A 23831-nucleotide genomic window follows, 5' to 3' on the forward strand; every position below is an offset into this window, starting at 1 on the left:
ATTATAAATGATAAGGACCTTCACTCCAAAACGTTCATGTCAGAAGCATTATTTGGGTCTAGACAGAAGGTGACCTTAAAGTGGCTTTCCTCTACCCCCCTACTCTTGAGGCATAGTGTAAGAGGGTAGATAGGCATATAACTCTGAAAAAAACTTACATACACCATGACACAGAAACATCATGTTCTGCAACTGTAGCCAGTAAGGAGGAATAACACTGAGCAGAAGTAAAATCATGTTACTTTGATGTGATGTACATGGTTTAAATAGGTTCAGGCACAGGAATATTAGTTCAGGCTTTAAAGAGGTATTGTCACCATAAAAATCAAATTTCAACAGCAACTGGTCTGAGTGTATTAAGTGATAAAGATGCTAATCCTGCATTCAAAACTTGCAAAACGTTTTCTGCGGTTATGGTTTGGAGTCATCACATACTTTAGGAGCACTGGCCCTAGTGCCAAACAGTTGAATGCTGGGAGTTCTTTTTATCTATGATATATTCCTCCTCTTCCATTTATTTCCCTGCCTAGCTGCTTATCAGAAACACCCTCTGATCACTTGTGTTTACAAGACAGTGAAGTTGCTAGTGTACACCACAGTGGAAGTGTCTGAAGACTCTGGGAGGAGGGCAGCTAATGAATACACAACAAGCAAGATAAGGGAGGGGGGAAAACAGGAGTCAGGGAGGATATGATGTCAGCGTTAGCTTGGCAAGATGGCCACTATCTAGAATAGGATTTTCCGCTTTTTCCTTTATAAAATTCACAGGAATCATTACGTGGATAGCACATCTGTTATGTAAGTAGAAGTAGTATTTATCTACTTACAGATGTGTTTTTTATTTCTAGGTTAGCATGGGTGTCGCTTGTTCTTTAAGTTGGGCTTTTCCCATGCATCACAAAACCTGTAAAGTCTTGCTTACATGACCCAGGTGGCCTTTTAACTGATATCAGCCACAAGGGACAAGTATGGCTTTTACCCTAAGAGCTATACAAAGAACAAGAAGACATCAAGTGCATACAGAGACAGAAAATGAGATTTTACCATCAGTGTATAGCAAGAGGTACTTTACAGTAAATTTTCAATGAATAAGTGACAAATAGTTTGAAATGTGACAGACTTGTCCTAACTGTCTTTATACATCACTGATTAAAGAAGAAGATTTGAAAAGGCATATCTTGCTTAAAGGGACACCTAAGCCAGGAATAAAAAAAAATTAGCTTTACTTGCCTGGGGCTTCTATCAGTCCCCTGCAGCCGACCCGAGCCCTCGCAGTCACTCACGGAGCCTCCGGTTCCCCGCCGCTAGCTAGTTTCATTTTCACTGACAGGCCCAGCAGGCCTGGCCACACATTTTTCTTCACGTTCCTGTCCTCAATAGAGTCCTGCACCTGTGCAGGTCGCTATTGAGGACGGGAACATGAAGAAGGATACGCGTGGCCAGGCCTGCGCAGGCGCAGACAAAAGCCTGCTGACTCCGTCAGAACCTGTCAGTAAAAACAAAACTAGCTGGTGGCAGGGGACTGGAGGCTCCATGAGTGACTGCGAGGGCACAGGACGGCTGCAGGGGACTGGTAGAAGCCCCAGGCAAGTAAAAAAAAAATTTTTTTTTTTATTCCTGGCTTAAGTGTCCCTTTAAGCAGGAAATGCCCTTTAAACGAAAGGTTGTAAGGCTGCAAGACTAAAAGTGCCCATTAATGATACAATCTATTCTACATTGTACAATTTCATCAAATCTATGTAGTTTAAGGATAAACTGAGTGAATATAATCTGAATATAACTTTAGGTAGTTCCGCATAATACATAAAAGTGGTAAGACTATCATTAGTAAGCACATTAAAGGAAATCTAAAGGCAAAAAAAAAAAAATCAGTTTTACTTACCTGGGGCTTCTTGCAGCACCCTGGAGTCATCCTGTGCCCACACCGAACTTCTGAGACCCTACGGGCAGCAGCGGCAACCCCTGCAAAGCTGGCAGGCCACATGCCTTCCTGCATGGTCCCTGTTGCCCGGAACGTTCTGCACATGCGCAGTATGCAAAAATCACTACTGTGCATGCACAGAGCACTCCCAGCAATGGCAGCACGACCAGGCAGCGCTACCAGCCAGCTTTCAGGGGGCTGTGCTGCTTGCTGGAGAATTGAGGAATGACAGCGCAGGCACATGATAACTCCAGGGGGCTGGAATCCATGCATGGAATCAATGTCCTATGGCAGAGTTCTATTATGACACATACAGATTGCAACAATGGGTTAGTGCAAGTTATCTCACCCTTGGGTTGTTGTGCTTGTTCTCTAGATTTCCACTTGGCTATTTCCTCTTCCGTCACTTCTTCTCTGGCCACACTGCTCAGTTCATAAGCATCTATATCATGCAATTTTGGCAACAAGTCTTTAACCCATTCATAGCGGATGGAACACAACGTTCGGACAAATATCTTTGATGTCACCAAGACACTATGGAACAAAATCCACTCTAAGGTGGCTTCCTGTCCATGCAACTGAAATGTAGAAAGTAAAAGAATTTAAAGTTTAAAGGCATCAGCAAATAAACCTATTTTCCCACCCTAATGAAAATGCAGCAAAATGGCCCCAAATGACAAGGGCTGTAACAGCCCACAAATGACAAGTGCACCAACAATATATTTATTTCTTTTTAAAGAATGCATATTTCCTGGCAGAGGATGTAACTACGAATCACGGGTGCCCCCAGAAAAATGTTGATGGGGCCACCCAAAGTTCATACCCTTTTCCTTGCCTACCCCTGGTGACCCCTTACAGCCTGAGGCCCTATCTTGCAAGGGTCAGGGCCGGTTCTAGACTGTTTGCTGCCTGGAGGTAAACATGTGAGGATGCGGATCCACCCCCCCCCCCCCCATTTGAAATGATCGCTCAGCACCCGACAATTTACTCTGCTTCATTTAATGTTCTCACATGACATGCTGCAGCTCAACAATAGCACGCTGGCTGGCTGTGAGTCTGTCACAAGCAAACTGCTCACCCTCAGCCACCCCATTCCACCTCAGGAAGGTACACACAGTACAAAAATGCTATCCCTGAAATCTCTGCGCCTAATGCAAATGTTTCACCTTGCAACATGAGAGAACCGGCCCTGGCAAGGGTCATAAAACATGCGTGGACATTGCAATCATCACACCAATAACAAGTATAGTCACAAAAACACCTGATCTGAAGGAAGGACTTTACAAAGGGAGTGAAGTAGTAGATGGGGCCCCCTTTACAGTAAATGGGACCCCCCCCTCCCGCAGTCGCAAGGGCTGCTCCCCTGTAGTTACGTCCCTGTTTCCTTGGTGTCCTGCTAATCTTTTATAAAACTGTATTGTCTGAATCACGCACCTGTACCAAGCATGTGGCAAACATAGCACCACATGCTGATTTAATATCTACATTAATATATTGGCACCTTGGCAGCTGCACCATTGTACTCCAGAAGCAGTGAGACACTGAGATTTAGGGGAGAGGGGAGATTTATCAACGGATTACAGACAGTTTTTTCTTCTTAATCTGTTCTAACCAGCAGGGAGAATGGTTCTGCATGATAATAAGAACCTTCTTAAATCCTAGGTAATAGTGGCAATTTAGCATGAATTTCTAGAGCTGCACTACAGTTAAGAGAAGTGCAAATCCATCCCTAAACTGGCGCAGATTAAGAAGTGCTTGATAGCAGTTCTACAGAACTGCGGGATAGACATGATTGCAGAGTGCAGACTAGACATGATTGCAGAGTGCAGACTAGACATGATTTGTGATGTGCTCCTCCCGCCAGCTGAATTCCTCTGCAGAGCCTGCTGCTATCAATACAGCAGGTGTGTTGGTTACCTCAGCAACAGCAATTCCCCTCACACACTGCACTGTCTGAGAGACCTTCCTATCTCCTCCTATTTTAGAAGGAATCTGCACTATCTAATGATTTCTTAAGATGCCTGAAACAGTTCTGCATGGATTTCTAAAAACCTACCAATATTTTGTCTCAGACACTCTTGATAAATCTGGCCCACTGACTCTTGCATCTTCATGTGTAGGTCTTCTAATGAACTGAGGAATAGTCTCCACTCACATGTATGGCATCAGGATCTGGTGTATGCACACACAGTGGTTTGTGCTTAAACCAGGAATGGGCAAACTTGTCCCTCCAGCTGTTAAGGAACTACAAGTCCCACAATGCATTGCAGGAGTCTGACAGCCACAGTCATGACTCATAAAGGTAAATGCATTGTAGGACTTGTAGTTCCGTAACAGCTGGAGGGCCAAGTTTGCCCATGCCTGGCTTAAACGGAGTGTGAACTGTGTGTGGTTTTTAATTAGTATTATTTTGCTGCGTTTGTCTGATATTCATACTTGGCTGGTAAATAAAACGATTTTCATATACATGAAATATACTCTAAAGTGGTATCAGTATGGTGTTTTGAAGAAAAAATTCCCAATAAAAGCTAAAGCTATATGGGCCTATTTATAAAAGTTGTGATCTGAGAAAAAGAAGATGTCCACTTTTTCTTCTTCACTTTTGAAAGCCAGACTGACATATGGATAACTCAATTTTCATATAAATGCCAGGAAGTTAAAGTCTCAGTATTTTTCTAGTGAACAGGCTGTTTGCCCCTTTATAGATAGATAGGCCCTATGATCTACCAACCACACCTTCTAGTACGTATGTGCAAGCCTGCTTTCCTTGAGGAAGTAAAGCCAATGATAAAACTCGGCAAAAATACCTACACACATTTGAAATACTCACAGCTGATGAAGGGTGGATGTGTACCACACTGCCATTTCCATCCATTGTGCAGAATGTTCTTCCTACTGACCTACACATTCAAATGTAAACAAAGTCATTATAACCTCTCGCTGTTACGTGGTGATCATACATTGCAAATGGCAGTTACAAAGTGTAATGTGCACTAACTATTAGACACAGACTGATCAGTTCAACATTCGTATCAGGATATCATTAGTAGACAGCATGGTGGCATTATGGCTGGCACTCTTGCAGCACTTTAAGACACTATCTGCATAGAGTTTGAAAAATCTCTCACATCCCCAAAACATACTGGTAAGTTAACTGGTCCCCTATGTGCACATTACAGATGTGCTCGTCTTTGGAAATATCGACAGATCCCAGTAATTCCGAAGTTTGCATAAGCACTGTCGAAGAGCTGTTTGACCTAGCAGGTCAGATAACTTCAATTGGGGATAGCACAGAAACGACGGGACGGATTGAGGATTGGGAAGGCTCTATGGCAACGCTGGGCAAACTACGGCTCAGTCCTCTCCTTCCTCCCTCGCTGCAGAGTCATGGGTGGGAGGAAAAAGGGGGACTTAAAACTCACTGCATCGCCGAATCCAGTATCAGTTCTCCATAGCAAAGGGCATCACATGACACGTTGTGACGTGCCAGCATGTAAAATTAAGGAATGTAGTCTGCAGCAAGCGGCGCCAAGCCGCGCAAAGTTTGCCCAGCCTTGCTCTATGGTATGCAGTACCTTCCCTCTACATAGGTATGTATAAAAACTGAATGTTTTTTTGGGCTCCAGATGTCCTTTAAAGGGAGGCCTTTTGAGGTTTTAAATTAATCACTGGAAAGCTCAATTTTGCAATACACAATCAACCTTAGGTCATGCAATTCCACCTAAAACTTTTATTTTTTAGATCAAAACACACAAACTGACCTGGCAGAGGTTATAAACCTTTCGTACAATATCTAAGACTTAAAGGACACCTGAACTGAGAGGAATACAGAGGCTGCCATATTTATTTCCTTTTTAACAATGCCAGTTGCCTGGCATCCATTTAATCTTCAGGCATCAGTCTCCATATCCTCTCACTTCAGGTGTCCTTTAAAAACAATGGCGGGAGTTTTACTTTAAGGCATAGGCCATCTCTGGTAATAAACCTAAAATGTTTATTTTGTCTTATTCCTATGCACTGAAGTATAAACAGAATTAATGTGGTGACGTTAACTTCTTTAATACTAAACGTAAAACAGGAAACGTGAACTGCTTCTAATATATTAAATAAAGACAAGACCACCAATTGCAGATCAGAGACTTCTGTACAAAAAAAAAGTGTTTCTGAAACCTGGTCTCTGGTTCCACCAACCATTCATGTTTTATGCATATGCACAAAGGTAGTTAAATTCAGGAGATAAACGAAATAGTATCTGAAAACCACACGTGGGTGAGCCTGAGAAACTTTAGAATCACAGAGGCCGATAGCTCAACAGTTAAACTCAAACAAGTCCAGAGGGAAGAACGCTTTCAGTTCCATTGCTGTGTGCAAACTAGCATCCACAGCTTTCCTCTAGGGGCATTTGCGCTTTCCTCTAAGAAACTGGGTTTTACCATTATGTGCTTGATTCAAATAACTCAGGACACAAGGTCTTGTGTCTGAAGAAATCTACTTGTGTTAGTTTTTTTTTTTGCATGACATGGATTTTCAGCTGTGACTGCTGGGGGTGAGGTCAGCGGCAAAGCATACTGAGGGCGGTATTACTATGCCTCCGGGATATACAGCATCTAAGCAGTAAATCCTTACAGATACTGCAGTGTTCAGAAGCATCACTTATGTTTGTAAAGCATGTTACATGTGGATCCATGGACACCATGGTCCGTATGGTACTCCTTATTAAAAATAAAGTAGTTAAAGAAGGGCTATATGGGTGACTTGATTATGTTTGAATAGGGCGTTTTGCCCAGGGAAACCGTGTGCTTTCTCTTATGCTAGGAATGCATGATGATTTTTTTCAGCAGATTTACCGCCCAATCGATTTTCCGATCGTTTTTCTGATCAATTTCCATTCAATTCTATGAGAAAATCGATCAGAAAAAAAGATCTGAACCAAATCCAACCTGTCGGAAATTATCTATCGAGTTATCTATCTGCCAAAAAAAAAACTCATGGGGTATTCCCAGCATTAAAGTGGGATGAAACACTGCTTTAAAAATTAATATAAATTTAAATGCATTTAACCCCCCCCCCTTCCACCCAAATAAATAACAATTGCATCACATTCAACAGTATGTATACCAGATTGATCCTGCTGACCAATGCCAGTTAGGTGGAAATTGAAGGATGCTTACCGAGGATGAATATAAAGAAAAGCCAGGCTTCAGTCACAAGAATATAGATCATTCAGTACATTTATTGGGAGGATGCCAAATATAGTTTTATTTTCTAATTCTATACATAGGGTTTCTACTCCCTTCAACACTATCAGTTGCCTAGTAGTCCTGCTGATCTCATTTGGCTGCAGTAGTGTCTGGATCACACACCTGAAACAAGCATTCAGCTAATCCAGTTAGACTTCAGTCAGAGCACCTGATCTGCATGCATGTTCAGGCTCTATGGATAAAAGTATTAGGGGCAGAGGATCAGTAGGACTGCCAGGCAACTGGTATTAAAAGGAAATACATATAACAGCCACCAAATCTTTCTCACTTCAGGATCTTTTTAAGGAAGAACTTGTGTGCACCAATTCTCTGCACCTCTTGTACCTTTGGTATACTTGCTAGTATGTGTCAGTATATGGACTTTGGTTTTATCGACTGTTAACTGCAACTAGTAAAAGTTTTGTGTTTTATGGTAGATGGATTGCCAGTGTGGATTTATGTTGACATTTTCCAGACTGGATGACTTTATGTGCTTGATTTCCTGTGAAGTACAACATAGCCAAAAGTCATTAATGCAGTGCACCATTTATTCAGTTGGATACATTGTCAATGGCTGCATTTCAAACAGTCAAATGATAGGCAGCTTAAAGTGAATGTTTACCATTTAAAAAATCAAAAAAAGTCAGATACTCACCTAAGGAGAGGGAAGGCTCGGTCGGTCCTAATGAGCCTTCCCTCTACTCTCCCGGTGCCCGGTCCCGCGCAGGATCCCCCGTGGCAGTATTCAACCAGTTCGGTCAAATACTGCCGCTTCCGCAGCCGAAGAGAGCTTTCGGGAGCACTCGGGCTCCCGAAGACGGGCCGCTCCATACTACGCATGCGACAGCGCCCTCTATGACGCACTCGCGCGTGCGTAGTATGGAGCGGCCCGTCTTCGGAAGCCCGAGTGCTCCCGAAGACCTCCGAAGTCCCTGCGGCGGCGGACGCGTATGGGGGAGCCAGCGCAGCACCGAGGGCACCGGGAGAGGAGAGGGAAGGCTCATTAGGACCGAGCCTTCCCTCTCCTTAGGTGAGTATCTGACTTTTTGATTTTTAAACTGGTACCCACTGGCTTTAAAGAGAGTCTGAAGCGAGAATTAACTCGCTTCAGACCTCATAGATAGCAGGGGCACATGTGCCCCTGCTAAACCGCCGCTATCCGGCGGCTTAACGGGGGTCCCTTCACCCCCAAACCCCCCACTGCGACACTTGGTCGCAGACTTGGTCGCTCCTGGAGGCAGGGCTAACGGCTGCAGCCCTGCCTCCAGTCGCGTCTATCAGCAGCGCATCGCCGCCTCTCCCCCGCCCCTCTCAGTGAAGGAAGACAGAGGGGCGGGGGAGAGGCGGAGATAGGCGCTGACAGACGCGCGTGGGGCAGGGCTGCGGCGGTTAGCCCTGCCCCAACCAGGAAGCGCTCCCCCGCTGAAACGAGGGGATTTGGGGGTGAAGGGACCCCCGTTAAGCCCGCCGGATAGCGGCAGTTTAGCAGGGGCACATGTGCCCCTGCTATCTATGAGGTCTGAAGCGAGATTTATTCTCGCTTCAGACGCTCTTTAAAGGGATACTGTAGGGGGGGGTCAGGGGAAAATGAGTTGAACTTACCCGGGGCTTCTAATGGTCCCCCACAGACATCCTGTGCCCGCGCAGCCACTCACCGATGCTCCGGCCCCGCCTCCGGTTCACTTCTGGAATTTCAGACTTTAAAGTCTAAAAACCACTGCGCCTGCGTTGCCGTGTCCTTGATCCCGCTGATGTCACCAAGAGCGCACAGCGCAGGCCCAGTATGGTCTGTGTCTGAGCAGTACACTCCTGGTGACATCAGCGGGAGTGAGGACATGGCAACGCAGGCGCAGTGGTTTTCTGACTTTAAAGTCAGAAATTCCAGAAGTGAACTGGAGGCGGGGCCGGAGCATCGGTGAGTGGCTGCGCCAACACAGGATGTCTGCGGGGGACCATTAGAAGCCCCAGGTAAGTTCAACTCATTTTCCCCCGACCCCCGTACAGTATCCCTTTAAAGCAGACCAGCTACTTTCTTCATGATACAAATGATTCACTGAGCAAACCTACTACATGTCATAGTATTAGGTGTCTAATGTGTCAGTCAAATCAGTTTTCAAATGACAAATCAATAAGATGTTGCATTCTGAGTTAAAATTTCTCCTTCATTGTTCCCAGCAGACAAGTATATTCAGGCAAAATTTGGCCATCAGGTGCTTTATAACAGGGCTATCCATATTCAGGTCCTTTCACACTTTTAATGTCACGTCGTGGTACTGTCCCTGACACAGTGGCCATTACTATTTATGAGACAGGCCCCAGTAACCGCAATGTGACGGGAGTGGTCCGGCCGACACAGTAGCTGCAGCCCATTGGCGAGCAGTGCACGACTCCATGGAAGTCACTGGCCCCGCAATCAATCTTTATACATTTTTGCGGTGCGGTGACCATGCACAAATCGGGGGAATTGCCATGACATACTTCCTGTACAACAGTAAGGTTGGCACAGTCTGCTGCAGGGACTTGTAATGGTGCGGTGCATTGCACTGTGGATGACAATTATGCCACGCTCAAATTACACCGCACCTTGGGCTTGATTCACTAAGACAAATACCATGGCTTATCCAAGTTAATACTCATTATCAGAGATAACACGCCTTTTTAAAGTTAACACAGCTTATCAGAGTAGCATAGCGAGCATTACGAACCCGCAAGGGCTCAGGTCAGGACGAGTGGAGCTCTCGTCATTGCCAATTAGCAGGCATAAGTTCGTAGCGCTCGCTATGCTACTCTGATAAGGCATCTTACATTTGATAAGGCGTGTTATCTCTGATAAGGAGTGTTAACTCAGATAAGGGGATTTTATCTGATTGCCATCTGGACTCGTAAGGGTTTTTCGCCTTCCTCTGGATCAATGGGGATATAGGAGGCTGGTTGAGCAGACTGGTGTTGTACTTTGTTCTCTGGTTGAACTCGATGGATATATGTCTTTTTTCAACCCAAATAACTATGTAACTATGTAAGGGGTGTTAACTCGGATAAGCCGTGTCAACTCGGATAAGGCATGCTATTTATCTTAGTGAATCAAGCCCCATGTGCGCAACCACCCACAAAGGTGTCTAAAAGTGCCTTTGCTGAACTGAAGAACACTAGCTGGATGTTTTAGAGCCAAACTTTAGGCCCACAATAGAGGACAAGATGCCTATCCTACCCATCTGAGTCTTCCACGGACAAATGAGGGCACCTCAGTCTTCTCAATGGTTTGTGGATAGCAAGAAGGTATGGGACGGATTAGGAAGTGGCAAGTTGTTTTTTTTTATACAGCAAAAACAAGCCTTTTTTGAAATATTTTAAAGGACTACTGTAGAGTGGTAGGGGAAAAAAAAAAAAAGTTGAACTTACCCAGGGCTTCTAATGGTCCCCCGCAAACGTCCTGTGCCCACGCAGCCACTCACCGATGCTCCGGTCCCCACCGCCGGTTTACTTCTGGAATTTCCGACTTTAACGTCAGAAAACCACTACTCCTGCGCAGGCTCAGACCGTACTGGGCCTCCACAATACACTCCTGGTGACTTCAGTGGAAGCTCGGGCGCTGCCGTGCAGGCGCAGTGATTTTCCGACTTTAAAGTCGGAAATTCCAGAAGTTAACCTGAGACCGGGATCAGAGCATCGGTGAGTGGCAGCGCGGTAACAGGACGTCTGCGGAGGACCATTAGAAACCCCAGGTAAGTTCAACTCTTTTTTCCCCCTACAGTACTCCTTTAAAGGGACTCCGAGCAGTGCAGAAACTATGGAAAGATGCATATCATTTTAAAGCTCTCTTTCTCCTCTTTCCAATGATATATAAATCAAAGCCCTACGCCTTTTAGTTTTCGCTATTTTTGCGATTGAAATTGCAGCGGCTGCGATTTCGATCACGAAAATAGAGAAAACTAAAAGGCGTAGGGCGACGATTTAGGGGTCGTCAGAAAGAGGCGAAAGAGAGCTTTAAAATGATATCCATCTTTCCATAGTTACATTGTATTACACAGGGCGACTTTTTCCTAAAGTCAGCAGCGCCATTCTGCTGAACCTTCCATTCTGAGGGTGGCGGTTTATATATCATTGGAAAGAGGAGAAAGAGAGCTTTAAAATGATATGCATCTTTCCATAGTTTTTGCACTGCTCGGAGTCCCTTTAAATGCATAATTTTTTATAATGATAAATGAACCTGAACTACATCTGGAGTAAACCATGTGGCTCAGGTATTTTAATGCTAGAGTTTTTGGGAAACTGGCCTCTCTTTTAATTACAACACTACCAACAGTGGCTGCCCAAACACAGGTATTGAATAATGTACAGTCCAGTGCAGGGGCCTACAACTAGCAAAACATGCATTCAATTAAAGGTTTATGATGCCTATGACATAGGGACAAAACATAAAACAGTTAACATAGCAGGCTTACCTTCTGGCAACATTGGAGAAGAAACCAGCACAAAGACAACGTACAAGGACTGTATGTCCAGGCATGTCCATCTTTTCCTTGGGAAAGTCTTTCATCTGAATTGATAAACAAGAATTGAATTGATGTGCAGATGTGTCATTTACATTACATTCTTTTGCACTATTGGCCATGCATACACAGAGCAACTTGCTAGTATCTTATATACAGCTCTTTCATTACAAAAGTATACAATAATGTTAAAGTGCTAGGAAACTGAAAAATACATCTTGCTCTAAATCATTCAATACAACAAAAAACAAAACAGAAAACAGTAAAATCCTGGTGATATGTCACTGGAAGGCTTATATTACACTTCATTTAAGTTGATTTATAATATTGGTAGGTTGCAGGACAAGTTATCCACTTGTCTTTTAATATAGTATGCAGTAGGGGCAGTTTATAGTTACACATAGTGTAAGTAGTGTTGAGTACCAGTACTTTAAATATATTAATAATTTGTAGGTGATGTAGCATGTAGTATATAATGTAAAAGTACTGTACAGGGCATTGTATAAAGTTAGTTAGATAAAGGCAGGGAACACACTTGACTGTTTTCGTGCGCATTTTCTGCACTGAGAACTCATATTAATCAATGGGCTAGTTCACACTTAACCTCCCTGCTGAGCACGGGCTATGCCGCCGGGAGGCACCGCTCAGGCCCCGCTGGGCCGATTTGCATAATTTTTTTTTTGCTGCACGCAGCTAGCACTTTGCTAGCTGCGTGCAGTGCCTGATCGCCGCCGCTACCCGCCGATCCGCCGCTATACGCGTCGCCGCAGCCGCACCCCCCCCCAGACCCCGTGCGCTGCCTGGCCAATCAGTGCCAGGCAGCGCTGTGAGGTGGATCGGAGTCCCCTTTGACGTCACGACGTCGATGACATCATCCCGCCCCATCGCCATGGCGACGGGGGAAGCCCTCCAGGAGATCCCATTCTTTGAACGGGATCTCTTGATCTCCGATCGCCGGCGGCGATCGGAGGGACTGGGGGGATGCCGCTACATGAAGAAAAAAAAAAAACAAAAAAAAAAAAAAACGTATTTGCTGCCCCCTGGCGGATTTTGACAAACCGCCAGGAGGGTTAAAGGAGTTGTCAGGTAAAATTAACAAAATGAGGTTTACTCACCTGGGGCTTTCTCCAGCCCCTTGCAGCCAACTGTCCCACGCCGACCGCTCCACTCTCCGCCACCGTCCCGGGCTCCCCACACGGTGCAGAGGCCGACCGCGGAGTCGGACTTACTGCACCTGCGCGAAATGCTGCTGTCAATCATGGCCACGTGGTCCGCAGCATACTATGCAGGCACAGAACTACTGCGCCTGCGCAGTGCACCGCGGACCGTGTGGGGAGCCCGGGACGGCGGGGGAGAGTGGAGATGTCGGCGTGGGACAGTCGGCTGCAAGGGGCTGGAGAAAGCCCCAGGTGAGTAAACCTCATTTTGTTAATTTTGCCTGATGATTCTTTAATGGGCTTGATTCACTAATAGCGTGCCTTATCAAAGTTAACACAGCAAACTTATGCCTGCTAACTGGCAATGACGAGAGCTCCACTCATCCTGCCCTGAGCCCCTGCGGGTTCGTAGCGCTCGCTTTGCTACTCTGATAAGGCGTGTTAACTTTAATAAGGCATGCCATTTGTCTTCGTGAATCAAGCCCAATATGTTTTTCGTGCGTAGAAAAAAACCTGACATTCTGCATGATGACTCTGCACATTTTGTCAGTTTTCTCTATCAATTACATCAGCTGCTGTGAAAAAACGTGTGCGTTTTCCTGCATAGAAACACTTAGTGTGCAGAAAAAGTACGCAGAAAAATGAGCGCAGAAAACTGAAAGACAAGTGTTTTACCTGCCAAAGACAATAAATACAGTAGGTGATGTAGTATCAACTATACATTGTAATATACCAGTTGTCGTTCGTAGTTCATTGTACAGTATATAAGTATAAGTGTGTAGTGTTGGGTATATTTAATTTACAGTAAGTGTACTTTGTATTTATTATTTATAGAATCATATACAGTATATAAGTTTATTTTTATATTGAGTTTATATAAGACTGCGTTTGCTGCTGTATAAATTTTTCAGTCTTATTTACGTAAAAAAAAAAAACCACAACAGCATAGGACTGGTCAGTCACTGACAATTTTTTAACAGTTAAAAGTTAACAGTCACTGACAATTTTACAGAATTCCACTAAAGCAAACTATTAGCATCCTTCCTGAAACTGAAGGAATTTAAAACGAAATACAAAAGAACCTACCCTTGTTAACTTATTTGTAATATCTCTTAACTGTTTCTCTACATTAAATGCGTTTTTTACAGCTCTCCAGTGAATGGCATTTTTGTGACACCACGCAGAAGGATTTTCACTATCAAAGTAAAACATAAAAGAAAAATCATAAATTGTCCAAAAACAACAGATTTAATAACCTTAACAAACAAATGTATTTCCACACAAACAACAGCAACAATACTTTTATGCCAGTTATGCACCACAATATATGCCAGTTACACACTGCAGTATATGCAGTATCTCATAAAGGAGCAGATTTTATTTAAAGAGAATCTGTAATCTAAAATTCTTACAATAAAAAGCCATACCATTCTATTCATTATGTTCTCCTGGGCCCCTCTGTGCTGTTTCTGCCACTCCCTGCTGCAATCCTGGCTTGTAATTGCCAGTTTTAGGCAGTGTTTACAAACAAAAGACAGAGTGTGATAGGCTGAGAGTAGCTCAGTGTGAGTCATGCAGAGACTGCAGGGGGCCTGGAGAGGGTGTGTATAGCTTCTATCCAATCACAAGCAGAGCTGCACATTCCAGCCTGAGTCCGACAGAGGAAAAAAGATTAGATCATATAACAGAGATAATACAGCCACTGTGCAACTAGGAAAGGCTGCAGTAAGACAGAGCACATTAGAACAGGAATAGGAACTTATAGGATAGAAGAACTAAGGCTGAATTTTTTTTATTAAGATAGGGCAGAGAGAATTGAAGAAAATCTAGTGCAGGAGTGGAGCAGCAGAGGAATAGAGTGTCCAATCAGGATCCTTGATCCAAGCATCTGCTCCATTTTTGCACCAGTTCTGCTGCAGTTTTTCCTTGCACTAGTTTTGATAAAACTCCTCTTGCGTACTACATACTAGGCATGGTCAATGAAAAACCAATAATTCAAAGTTGATAGAGGATTATGCAAATTTTGTATAATCCTCTATCAATTTAGTAGCTTGTAAACTGATCAAATTGGAAAGATTTATTGGTCCATTTTCAAGCTGCATAAAATTTGCATACAAAATGTGCACAATCCTGCATGAACAATCCCTACAAAATGTATTTGCCTGTTGCCCATTTCATGCTCCATTTCTATAGAAATAACACCCTTTTCCTGGTGACCAAGTTGGTCTCTAACTTAGAATAAAAGTAATGATTTTACGCTTAATTGTATCATTTTGTGCCATTTACAATGAACATCCATTCACTTTATAGTTAAGCCTTAAAGGGGACCTAAACCTTCTAACACAACTCTATTTCTAGGTGTAGGGCAACAAAAAAAGAACGGCATAGAACCTGCTCACAGGAATCTAAAGTGTACCTTTGTTGCTTTCTGGTTCTAATGGAGCCCAGTGATGTGATCATTCTGGCTAATGATTCCCTATTCCATTGGTTGATGGTGAATCATCTGCAGCCTAACGTTTTCTGCTCACTTTAGCCAAATGCTTCGGCTTACATTTCAAAGCATACATGTAGGACTCTTATGGATCCTTAGCGGATTTCCCCAGTCTCTGTGTGTGCTTTCAAATGCGTTCGATTTGTGTGCTAGAGTAAGCAGAAGAATATGGGAGGCTACAGGTAATTTTCCATCAACCAATGGAGTAGTAAATAATCAGTCGGCCTGATCACGTGACAGGCGTTACAAACCCAACAGGACAAGCATAATGTAGGTGATCACTGTTTGCAGCAGGATATAACAAGGCAGGATACATAAATAAGCAAGTGGTGTTTATTAACCACTTGTGTAACAGCAGTCTCTGGTCCCTTAAAAGAGTCATCAGGCAAAAAAATGGGTCCCCTGCTCTACTTACTCTGGGCTTCCTCCAGCCCCTTGCAGATGACACGTCCCATGCCGCAGCTCAATTTTCGGCCCAGGATCCCCTGCTAGTGCAGACGGCAACCTCCTCTAGTGTGCCTGCAATCAAGTCCACATTGTCCGCGGTTTACTGCACAGGCGTCAAAGTCAACAATTGTCAAAGTCAACAATTCTTAATTGAAGGTCTTCTGAGAGCTCTTTTGTGTGAGGCAGCATTGACAACAGGCAATGCTTCTTGGGAAATGCAAACCCAAAACTGGTGAGTGTTTTTACAGGGCAGGGCAGCTGTAACCAACACCTCTAATCTCATCTCATTAATTGGACTCCAGCTGCCTGACACCTCACTCCAATTACCGTATTTTTCGGAATATAAGACGCTCCGGCATATAAGACGAACCTAGATTTAGAGGGCAAAAATCAGGAAAAAAAAACTAAACTAAACCTAGGTGCGTCTATGGTGCAGGGGCTTCTTATGGACCTCTAACTCCCCCAAAACTGTCTTTATCTAAGCTACACTGCCCATCTATACTAACACCTGCTACACTACACTTCACTTTACCCCTGCTGCCCCCATCAACTACACATTACTTCACTAACCCCTACTACAACTACACTACACTACACTACACTACAGTATACTACACTTCCCTCACTAACATCTGCAGCCAACCCAAACTACACTACACTTCACTAAGTAACCCCTTCAGCCAACCCAAACAACACTACACTACACCCCTGCTGCATCTCACCTGATCCTGTCGCCGCGATCCTCCCCTCCTCCATCTGCCTGTCATCACCCGAGAGTCGCAGCAGCCGTCATCTGAGGGTCCCATTAGGTGTCATCAGAGGGTCCAGCAATCCCATCCAGTATCCCCGCTCTTTAAGTGTCCAGGTTGCCGGATCCTCTTCGCTGCAGTCATGCTTGTATGCAGCCCCGGGGTGATCACGCGGTGATTACGCGCTGCCGGGGCCGCCTTCCTCCATAGTTACAGCGTCCTCTTCTTAGATACAGTGCCCCGTTCTGCGTGACGAGCGGCGCACGTGCGCCTGACGTCATGCGTGACCCCGGCGCACATGCGCCGCTCGTCACACAGAAGGGGGCACTGTATCTAAGAAGAGGACGCCGTAACTATGGAGGAAGGCGGCCCCGGCAGCGCGTAATCACCGCGAGCCTGCATACAAGCATGACTGCAGTGAATTGGAGCCGGCGACTTGGACACTTAAAGAGCGGGGATCAGTCGGGGATACTGGATGGGATTGCTGGACCCTCTGATGACGGCTGCTGCGACATTGGATGACGGCGGACAGACGAAGGAGGCTAGGATTGCGGCGGCAGGATCCGGTAAGTATGTTATGGGGCGAAAATACCGTACCTTTGGAATATAAGACGCACCCACTTTTCCCCCCCAGTTTTGGGGAAGAAAAAGTGCGTCTTATATTCCGAAAAATACGGTAGCTCTAGATGTCTTTAGTCTAGGGGTTCACATACTTTTTCAACCTGCACGGTGAATGTTTACATGGTGTGTTCAATAAAAACATGGAAACGTTTAATTATTTGTGTGGTATTAGTTTAAGCAGACTGTGATTGTCTATAGTTGTGACTTAGATGAAGATCAGACCACATTGTATGACCAATTTGTGCAGAAATCCATATAATTCCATACATTCACATACTTTTTCTTGCTACTGTATATATATCAGAACACAGTACAAGATCACAAAGCAGAGACAAGGTCAAAGGCTAACCAATAATCAGATACCAAATAATCGGATAACAGAACAGGACCAGGAATACAGGAGACCAGAGTTCAGCAAGCACAGGGGAAGCTATGTGATGTTCTGGCACCTCCTGTAATGAGAGCTGGTGTTGTATAGGGGGAGTGATGGGTGTATCAGCAGATAGGTATACAAAGTCTTATGCTGGATACACACCATGCGTTTCCGCGTCGAATGCGTCCGTCGATACGCGTCGATTCGAATATTTCCGAGCATTTCCGAACGCATTTCGATGATTTTTTGGTCGATTGCCATGTAAAGTATGGCAAATCGACCTAATGATCCATCGAAATGTGAATCGGACATGTCGGAAATAATCAACTCGATGCGTATCGACGGACGCAACGAACGCGGAAACGCATGGTGTGTATCCAGCATTAAGCAGGCTGACATCTGCTGGCAGGAGTTGGAAGTCCCAGAAACTCCAAAAGTCTAATGCCATTTGCAGGTGAGATTGTAGATTGGAAGTTAATCCAAAAGTAGTGCACAGCCCTTTGCTGGTAGATATAGGAAGTACATCAGTCCTGCACACCAGCAGGTAAAGCAAGTCCTGAATGGGCTCCTAACAGCAGGACTCCATAAACAAGTTTATTTTTATTTCATTTTGAAGGCCTACCTGTGCTGACTGATCCAGGAAAGCTGCAGTGGGAATTATGTTGTTTCTCTCTCCCCTGCAGAGGAACAAACATAACTGCCAATCATGCAGTGGTGGATGTGATGTTTAGGTCATCCTTGGCATATCTACCTTAATGCACCATACTAAGTCCTAGGTCTATGTAGGACAGGCACTGACAAAATAACTACCAGGGTACACGATAGTCAACAGGAAAACAGCCATCATGTTTTGTGTAAGTTTGCATCCTATTTGAGGTTAATAACTCAATAAGAGGCATGAACAGCATTCTGAAGTGTAATGCGTTTCTGCTGAGAAGTATTGGTTTACACTTTCCATGCACCTAGATGCAGAACCACTGTTACAGTGTGTTCTTGTTTATGACTGTTAATCGTGGTGATCCCTTGTTAGGGCTGGTACACACAGGCGTTTTTGTGGTGTTTTTTTGTGATCTACCGCCATCCTATTCAAGTGAATGGGAACGTTTAGCGTTGGCTTTTGCAGGCTTTCATAAAAGCCTGGCGGTAGGATCCCGCCATTGCGTCTCGCCTTGAAAGCAACATGTTGCTTTCAGAGGCGGTAAACGCCAGGAAACAATTGCAGAGACCCAAACTGCTAGTCTTGAAGGCTTCCTAAAAGCCTTCAAAACCTAGCGTCTAAACGCCGGCATTTGAACGTGAAGCTGAGTGAAAGCTTGGCAGAAGCCTGAGTGAACCAGCCCTTAGTGACAAATCTTGTGAGTAATATATTAGGAAGGCAGGAATTTGTATGTAAAGCCTTGCCTGTTCATCACTATTTATCCCTCTATAAGTTGGCGCCTGCAGTGTTTGTAGACAGCTCCCCTTTCCCTTAGATAAGGGCGAAAAATGAAAGCTTAGCAATGTGTTTTCATTAGTAGAATGGCCCCGACACTTGCATGTCTGCATATATTAAAGCAAAAAGAAAAAAAATACCACCTCCTAACCTTCAAGTGTCATCCCAAAATTCTAGGGTAACCTCTTATAAAGATATCAGAAAGCTGTAATGATTCAGGATCAACTGCTGCTTCCATTCGAGGGAAACCTGCTTTCAGTAGAAACATTACGCTGACATTCCATGGAGTTCTATCAGTCAGTACCGAATTCACCCGTAAATTTACATAAAATCAGGAAGTACATACTAGTTTCTTATCTGGGAGCTGCAGTGTTTTCTGCACAATGAATGCTCCAGATCTCTGAACAATAAGCAAAAGCAACTTACACCAATCAAAGGAAATGGGAGAGAGAGGATTTAGTGTTGAATCAAAGTGCATTGTGAGCAAAGCGGTCAGAACCACAAGGAGCAGGAGATTTATTATGGCTATTGTTGTTATTTTTATTTACAAATAATTCATAGTGCACATTTATGATAGGCTTCAATTCAGGTTACAGGTAGCCATATTTTTTAGCAAAGAAATTAACGGATATCTGGTCGCTAGATGTGTATAGAGTGCTACTTTTCTTAATTGTATATAGATTCAATGGATCACTAACTTAGTGCAGCCGTGGATAGTCAATATCTAAACAACTTTAACAAATTGGTCTATGCACATCTTTTTTTAGGTGATCCAGAAGTGAAAAAAAAATGTATTGCACATAATCTCAGTGTTTTTAAATAACACTTTACTGCTACTATGCTGAAAGATACCGCAATGTACCGCACATTCCTGGAACTGAAAAAAGACCTAAAGAAACTTGCACAGCTGGACAGCGACATCTTTTTCTTGACTACATGCAAAAAGGAGAACCTTATACCACAAGGACTGAGGATACAGAATCCCACCCTGCATACATACAATAGCAGGTTTGCAGAACAAATCTGCAGGAGGAGCTCAGAGAGAGTACGAAACAACCTAATAAAAATCTGCTATAACATGAAGAGGATTGTAAAGGACCATATACAAAGTCTGAAATCATCTTTAACTGATGACCCCACAGGACCATGGGTACAGCTACAGACCTTTTATAGGAAATTGCAGAGGATCTTAATTAAAAACAAGAAGAAAAAACTTCAGAGACTCAAAATAAAGAGTGGACACTTGGATACCGCAGCAGCAGAGAAAGAGCAACCCACAGGTGTCATTAACCTTTCCTCTTATCAGGCCACTGAAGCTGAAATGGCAGTACTGTCCAAAGGCCTGTCATTTTGCCCTGCAAAGCCCATAGACAAGATTGCACTCTGTGGTGATATGGAACAATTCTTCAGGAAGCTACGTCTCAAGGAACACTACTATGACAAGGAATCTTGCAACACTACTGATAATGAGCCAACACACACCAGATCCACAAAAAAACGCGGATGGACCCCTGTAGCTAGAAAAAATCCTACCCTGGACAAATACATCAACAAATTTAGACGCCAAATCTCTGGCAGGGTTCTGAATAAAAGAAAAAAACACTGGCTCATAACATAACATTGCAAGAGCAACAAGCTATCACATTCCTTAAGGAGAACAAGGACATTATTATTAAACCAGCGGATAAAGGGGTGCCATAGTCATCATGAACACCAGTGACTATATCCAGGAGGCACAAAGACAGTTGTCTAACACCATGCACTATGCCAAATTACAGGAGGACCCAACAAAAAGGTACAGGATGGCACTCAATAGGATGGTAAAGAAATTGCCCGTAAACACCAGGCTTCATGTACAGACTCTTATCCCGGAAAAGCCGAGAACTGCCTGCTTTTACATGCTTCCCAAAGTCCACAAAGAGGGGAACCCAGGCAGGCCCATAATCTCAGTGAATGGAACTCTCACAGAGAATATCTCAGGGTGGTTGGAAAACATTTTGAAGCCTCTAATCTGTAAAAGACCCAGCTACATACAGGATACTACACACCTCCTGAACCAACTGGCAGCCATTGGCCCAGTGCCTGGAGGCACCATTCTTGCCACTATGGATGTAGAGTCTCTGTACACCAACATTCCCCACAATGATGGTATTGCGGCCTGTCGCAAATATCTTCAAGGTTTGGGCACACCTATAAACTCAATTGCTGGACTAATGAGATTCGTTCTCACCTACAATTATTTCACTTTTGGGGAGGACCTCTATTTACAGCAAATGGGAGTGGCAATGGGCTCACGGTTTGCACCGCAGTATGCAAATTTCTTCATGGCAAAGATTGAAGAAGAATACCTGAATACTTGTCATATAAAACCCATGGCCTACTTCCGTTTTATCGACGACATCTTGATCATCTGGTCTGCAAGTGAGGAGGATCTTATCCAATTTCACAGGAACTTCAATGCCTTCCATCCCACAATCAAACTGAAATTGAGCTACTCTCACAGGGAGATTAACTTTCTTGACAACACCATATACAACAGAGAGAACAGCTTACAAACGTTCATGTACCGCAAACCGACGGATCGTCCCACATACCTCAGGTATGACAGTTTCCACCCCAAACATATAAAGAATTCCATAATTTACAGCCAGGCAATAAGATGCAATCGGATCTGTTCTGACAAGGATGACAAACACCTGGATTACCTGAAGAAGAATTTCATAAAACAGGGATACAATCCTCTAATGGCTGAGACCTAAATCAAGAAAGCTAACAACATCCCTAGGACTCAGCTCCTGGAGTACAAGCAGAGCCAGGAAGAGAGCCGTGTCCCACTGGTAGTAACCTACAACCCACGCCTGGAAATCTTAAGAAAGATTGCAAAAGAACTTCATCCTGTTCTACACAAGGATCAGAGACTGAAAAAGATATTCCCTGAACCTCCCCTCCTAGCGTTCAGACAGCCACCCAATCTTAAGCAGATGATAGTGAGGAGTGCCTTAAATAGGCAAGAACAGAATGGAACATTCCCCTGCCGAGGGAAAAAGTGTGGGACCTGTAAACACATCCATTCCACTGACAGGATACTAATACCAGGTACACAACAGGAATACAAAGTACAAGGCACCTTTTTCTGCGACTCATCTAATGTGGTATACGTGATCATGTGTGCAAAATGCCCCAAAGGAATTTATGTGGGAGAAACAAGTCAACCACTGCGTGATCGCATGACACACCACAGATCCACTATTAACAGCAGGAAAAAGGATATTGCAAAATATACTGATCTCCCAATACCAACACACTTTTGTTTACCTGGACACAGTTTAAGCGATTTTCGCGTCACTGTATTAATGGGTGGCTTCAAATCGGGAAACATGAGACTAACACAAGAAACTAAGTTTATACATTGGTTCAAAATTGTAGAAGATGGTTTAAACAAGGACTCTTCTTGTGCTGGTACGATGGGTTTTAAATGCCACAATTCTTTTAATTTAAATTTTTCTATCTTTTCATTCATTTTTATGCCATATGCTGTGTAAGATGGAATTCACTGTCACTATTCATTTTATTTGCTTTCAGGTGCTGGCTTTAAATGCCACAATTGTCTTAAGCTTAGAATTAATGGTGCATGTAACCAGGCCAGTTACCATTTGAATTCGGAATTTACGATGTCTCTTCATCACTAGAGTCTGCTTTATGTCATGTTGAGGATTCTATTGATCTTATCACTTTAGATAGGATGCCTGGGAAAGCCTCCTCAGTAACAGTTAAGGCATCTAATTACATTTATGTTTGCTAAAGAATGTTTCTCCTCTGTATGTCAGTGTATATAAGCTGTGTTTTTCAGTTTTGGTCAGGAACCAGTCCGACGAAGGCTTTTTATAAGTCGAAAGCTCACTGTTTATCCATCTCTAAGTTAGCCAATAAATGGTATCATCCTGATTCAAAACTTCTTGCTTTTACTCATGGCTAACACGGTACAACACTTTACTGCTCCTTTTTTTAAATAGCAAAGAGCCAAAAACGCGTGGACGGCCAGGCGGGTCATGTGCTTACACGCACAGAACTTAGGGGCCCCTCCTACCTATGCGTTTTGCGTCATCTGACGCCCTGAGGAAGCGTCAGATGACGCGAAATGCGTAGGTAGGAGGAGCCACTAAGTTCCGTGCGTGTAAGCACGTGACCCGCCAGGCCGTCCACGCATCGATGCCAGGTTCGGCGCGGTAGAACCACAGCTTTGCATCGTAGCGGTATGCTGACTGTTTGCACAGAGACCAGAACAGCCCAGTGGTGAGTGACTATAGCACCCGCATAGCAGAAAGGAGATATCGCTGCTGTAACACTGTGGAAATGGTCTGTGAGGCACTTAAATTGAGGAGAAGTCACCGTGATGTTGAAGAACGCAAGTATATCTTTACCCTACCAATTGCTACTGTGGCCTAACCTGCTGTGCTAAAAAACGCTGTGCTGCCATTGTCTAACAAGCATGCTAATACTTGGACTGGTGATACAGAGGGATTGAAAGTCTGCTCTGCCGGCCAACTATATATGCAATCTTTTGCAACAGCTTATGGACTTTATCCGTCTTATAGGGAGGCAGCTGCTGTATGTTTGTTGTAGCATAGATGACTGCATGTGTGATCAGCAGGTGGTTGCTTGACTGCAGCGACGAACTGAGTCAGTATGACCGCCGTCCCTGAAAACAAGTAAAGCCATTTAAAAAGTTGTGATTTAATGGCCCCTATGTGGGTTTAAAGATTTTCTGTGCAGAAAAAGATTTTAGATATTTGTACTGTTTTTGGCTCTTTGCCATTTAAAAACACTAAGATTAAGTATGTGCAATAATTTTTTTCACTTCTGGATCACCTAAAAAAGATGTGCATAGACCAATTTGTTAAAGTTGTTTA

At 43.9% G+C, this 23831-nt stretch overlaps 1 protein-coding gene across 5 annotated transcripts in view; it reads right to left on the minus strand.

Moving 5' to 3' along the window:
• The window catches only part of DHX40 (DEAH-box helicase 40), a 96358-nt gene that overhangs the window by 10959 nt on the left and 61568 nt on the right, over window positions 1-23831 (minus strand). For 4 of the 5 annotated variants that reach the window (XM_068268768.1, XM_068268769.1, XM_068268767.1 and 1 more), the window contains 4 exons: window positions 13895-14003; window positions 11604-11698; window positions 4752-4821; window positions 2271-2499 (listed from right to left, as the gene is read on the minus strand). In XM_068268768.1, the coding sequence (XP_068124869.1) occupies window positions 2271-2499; window positions 4752-4821; window positions 11604-11698; window positions 13895-14003 (503 nt within the window). Of the gene's footprint in view, window positions 1-2270; window positions 2500-4751; window positions 4822-7586; window positions 7664-11603; window positions 11699-13894; window positions 14004-23831 lie in introns of those variants that run through there. The other variant, XM_068268772.1, reaches the window with a different exon arrangement.

Source organism: Hyperolius riggenbachi, chromosome 2 (genome assembly GCF_040937935.1).
Source record: "Hyperolius riggenbachi isolate aHypRig1 chromosome 2, aHypRig1.pri, whole genome shotgun sequence".
Lineage (NCBI taxonomy): Eukaryota > Metazoa > Chordata > Amphibia > Anura > Hyperoliidae > Hyperolius > Hyperolius riggenbachi.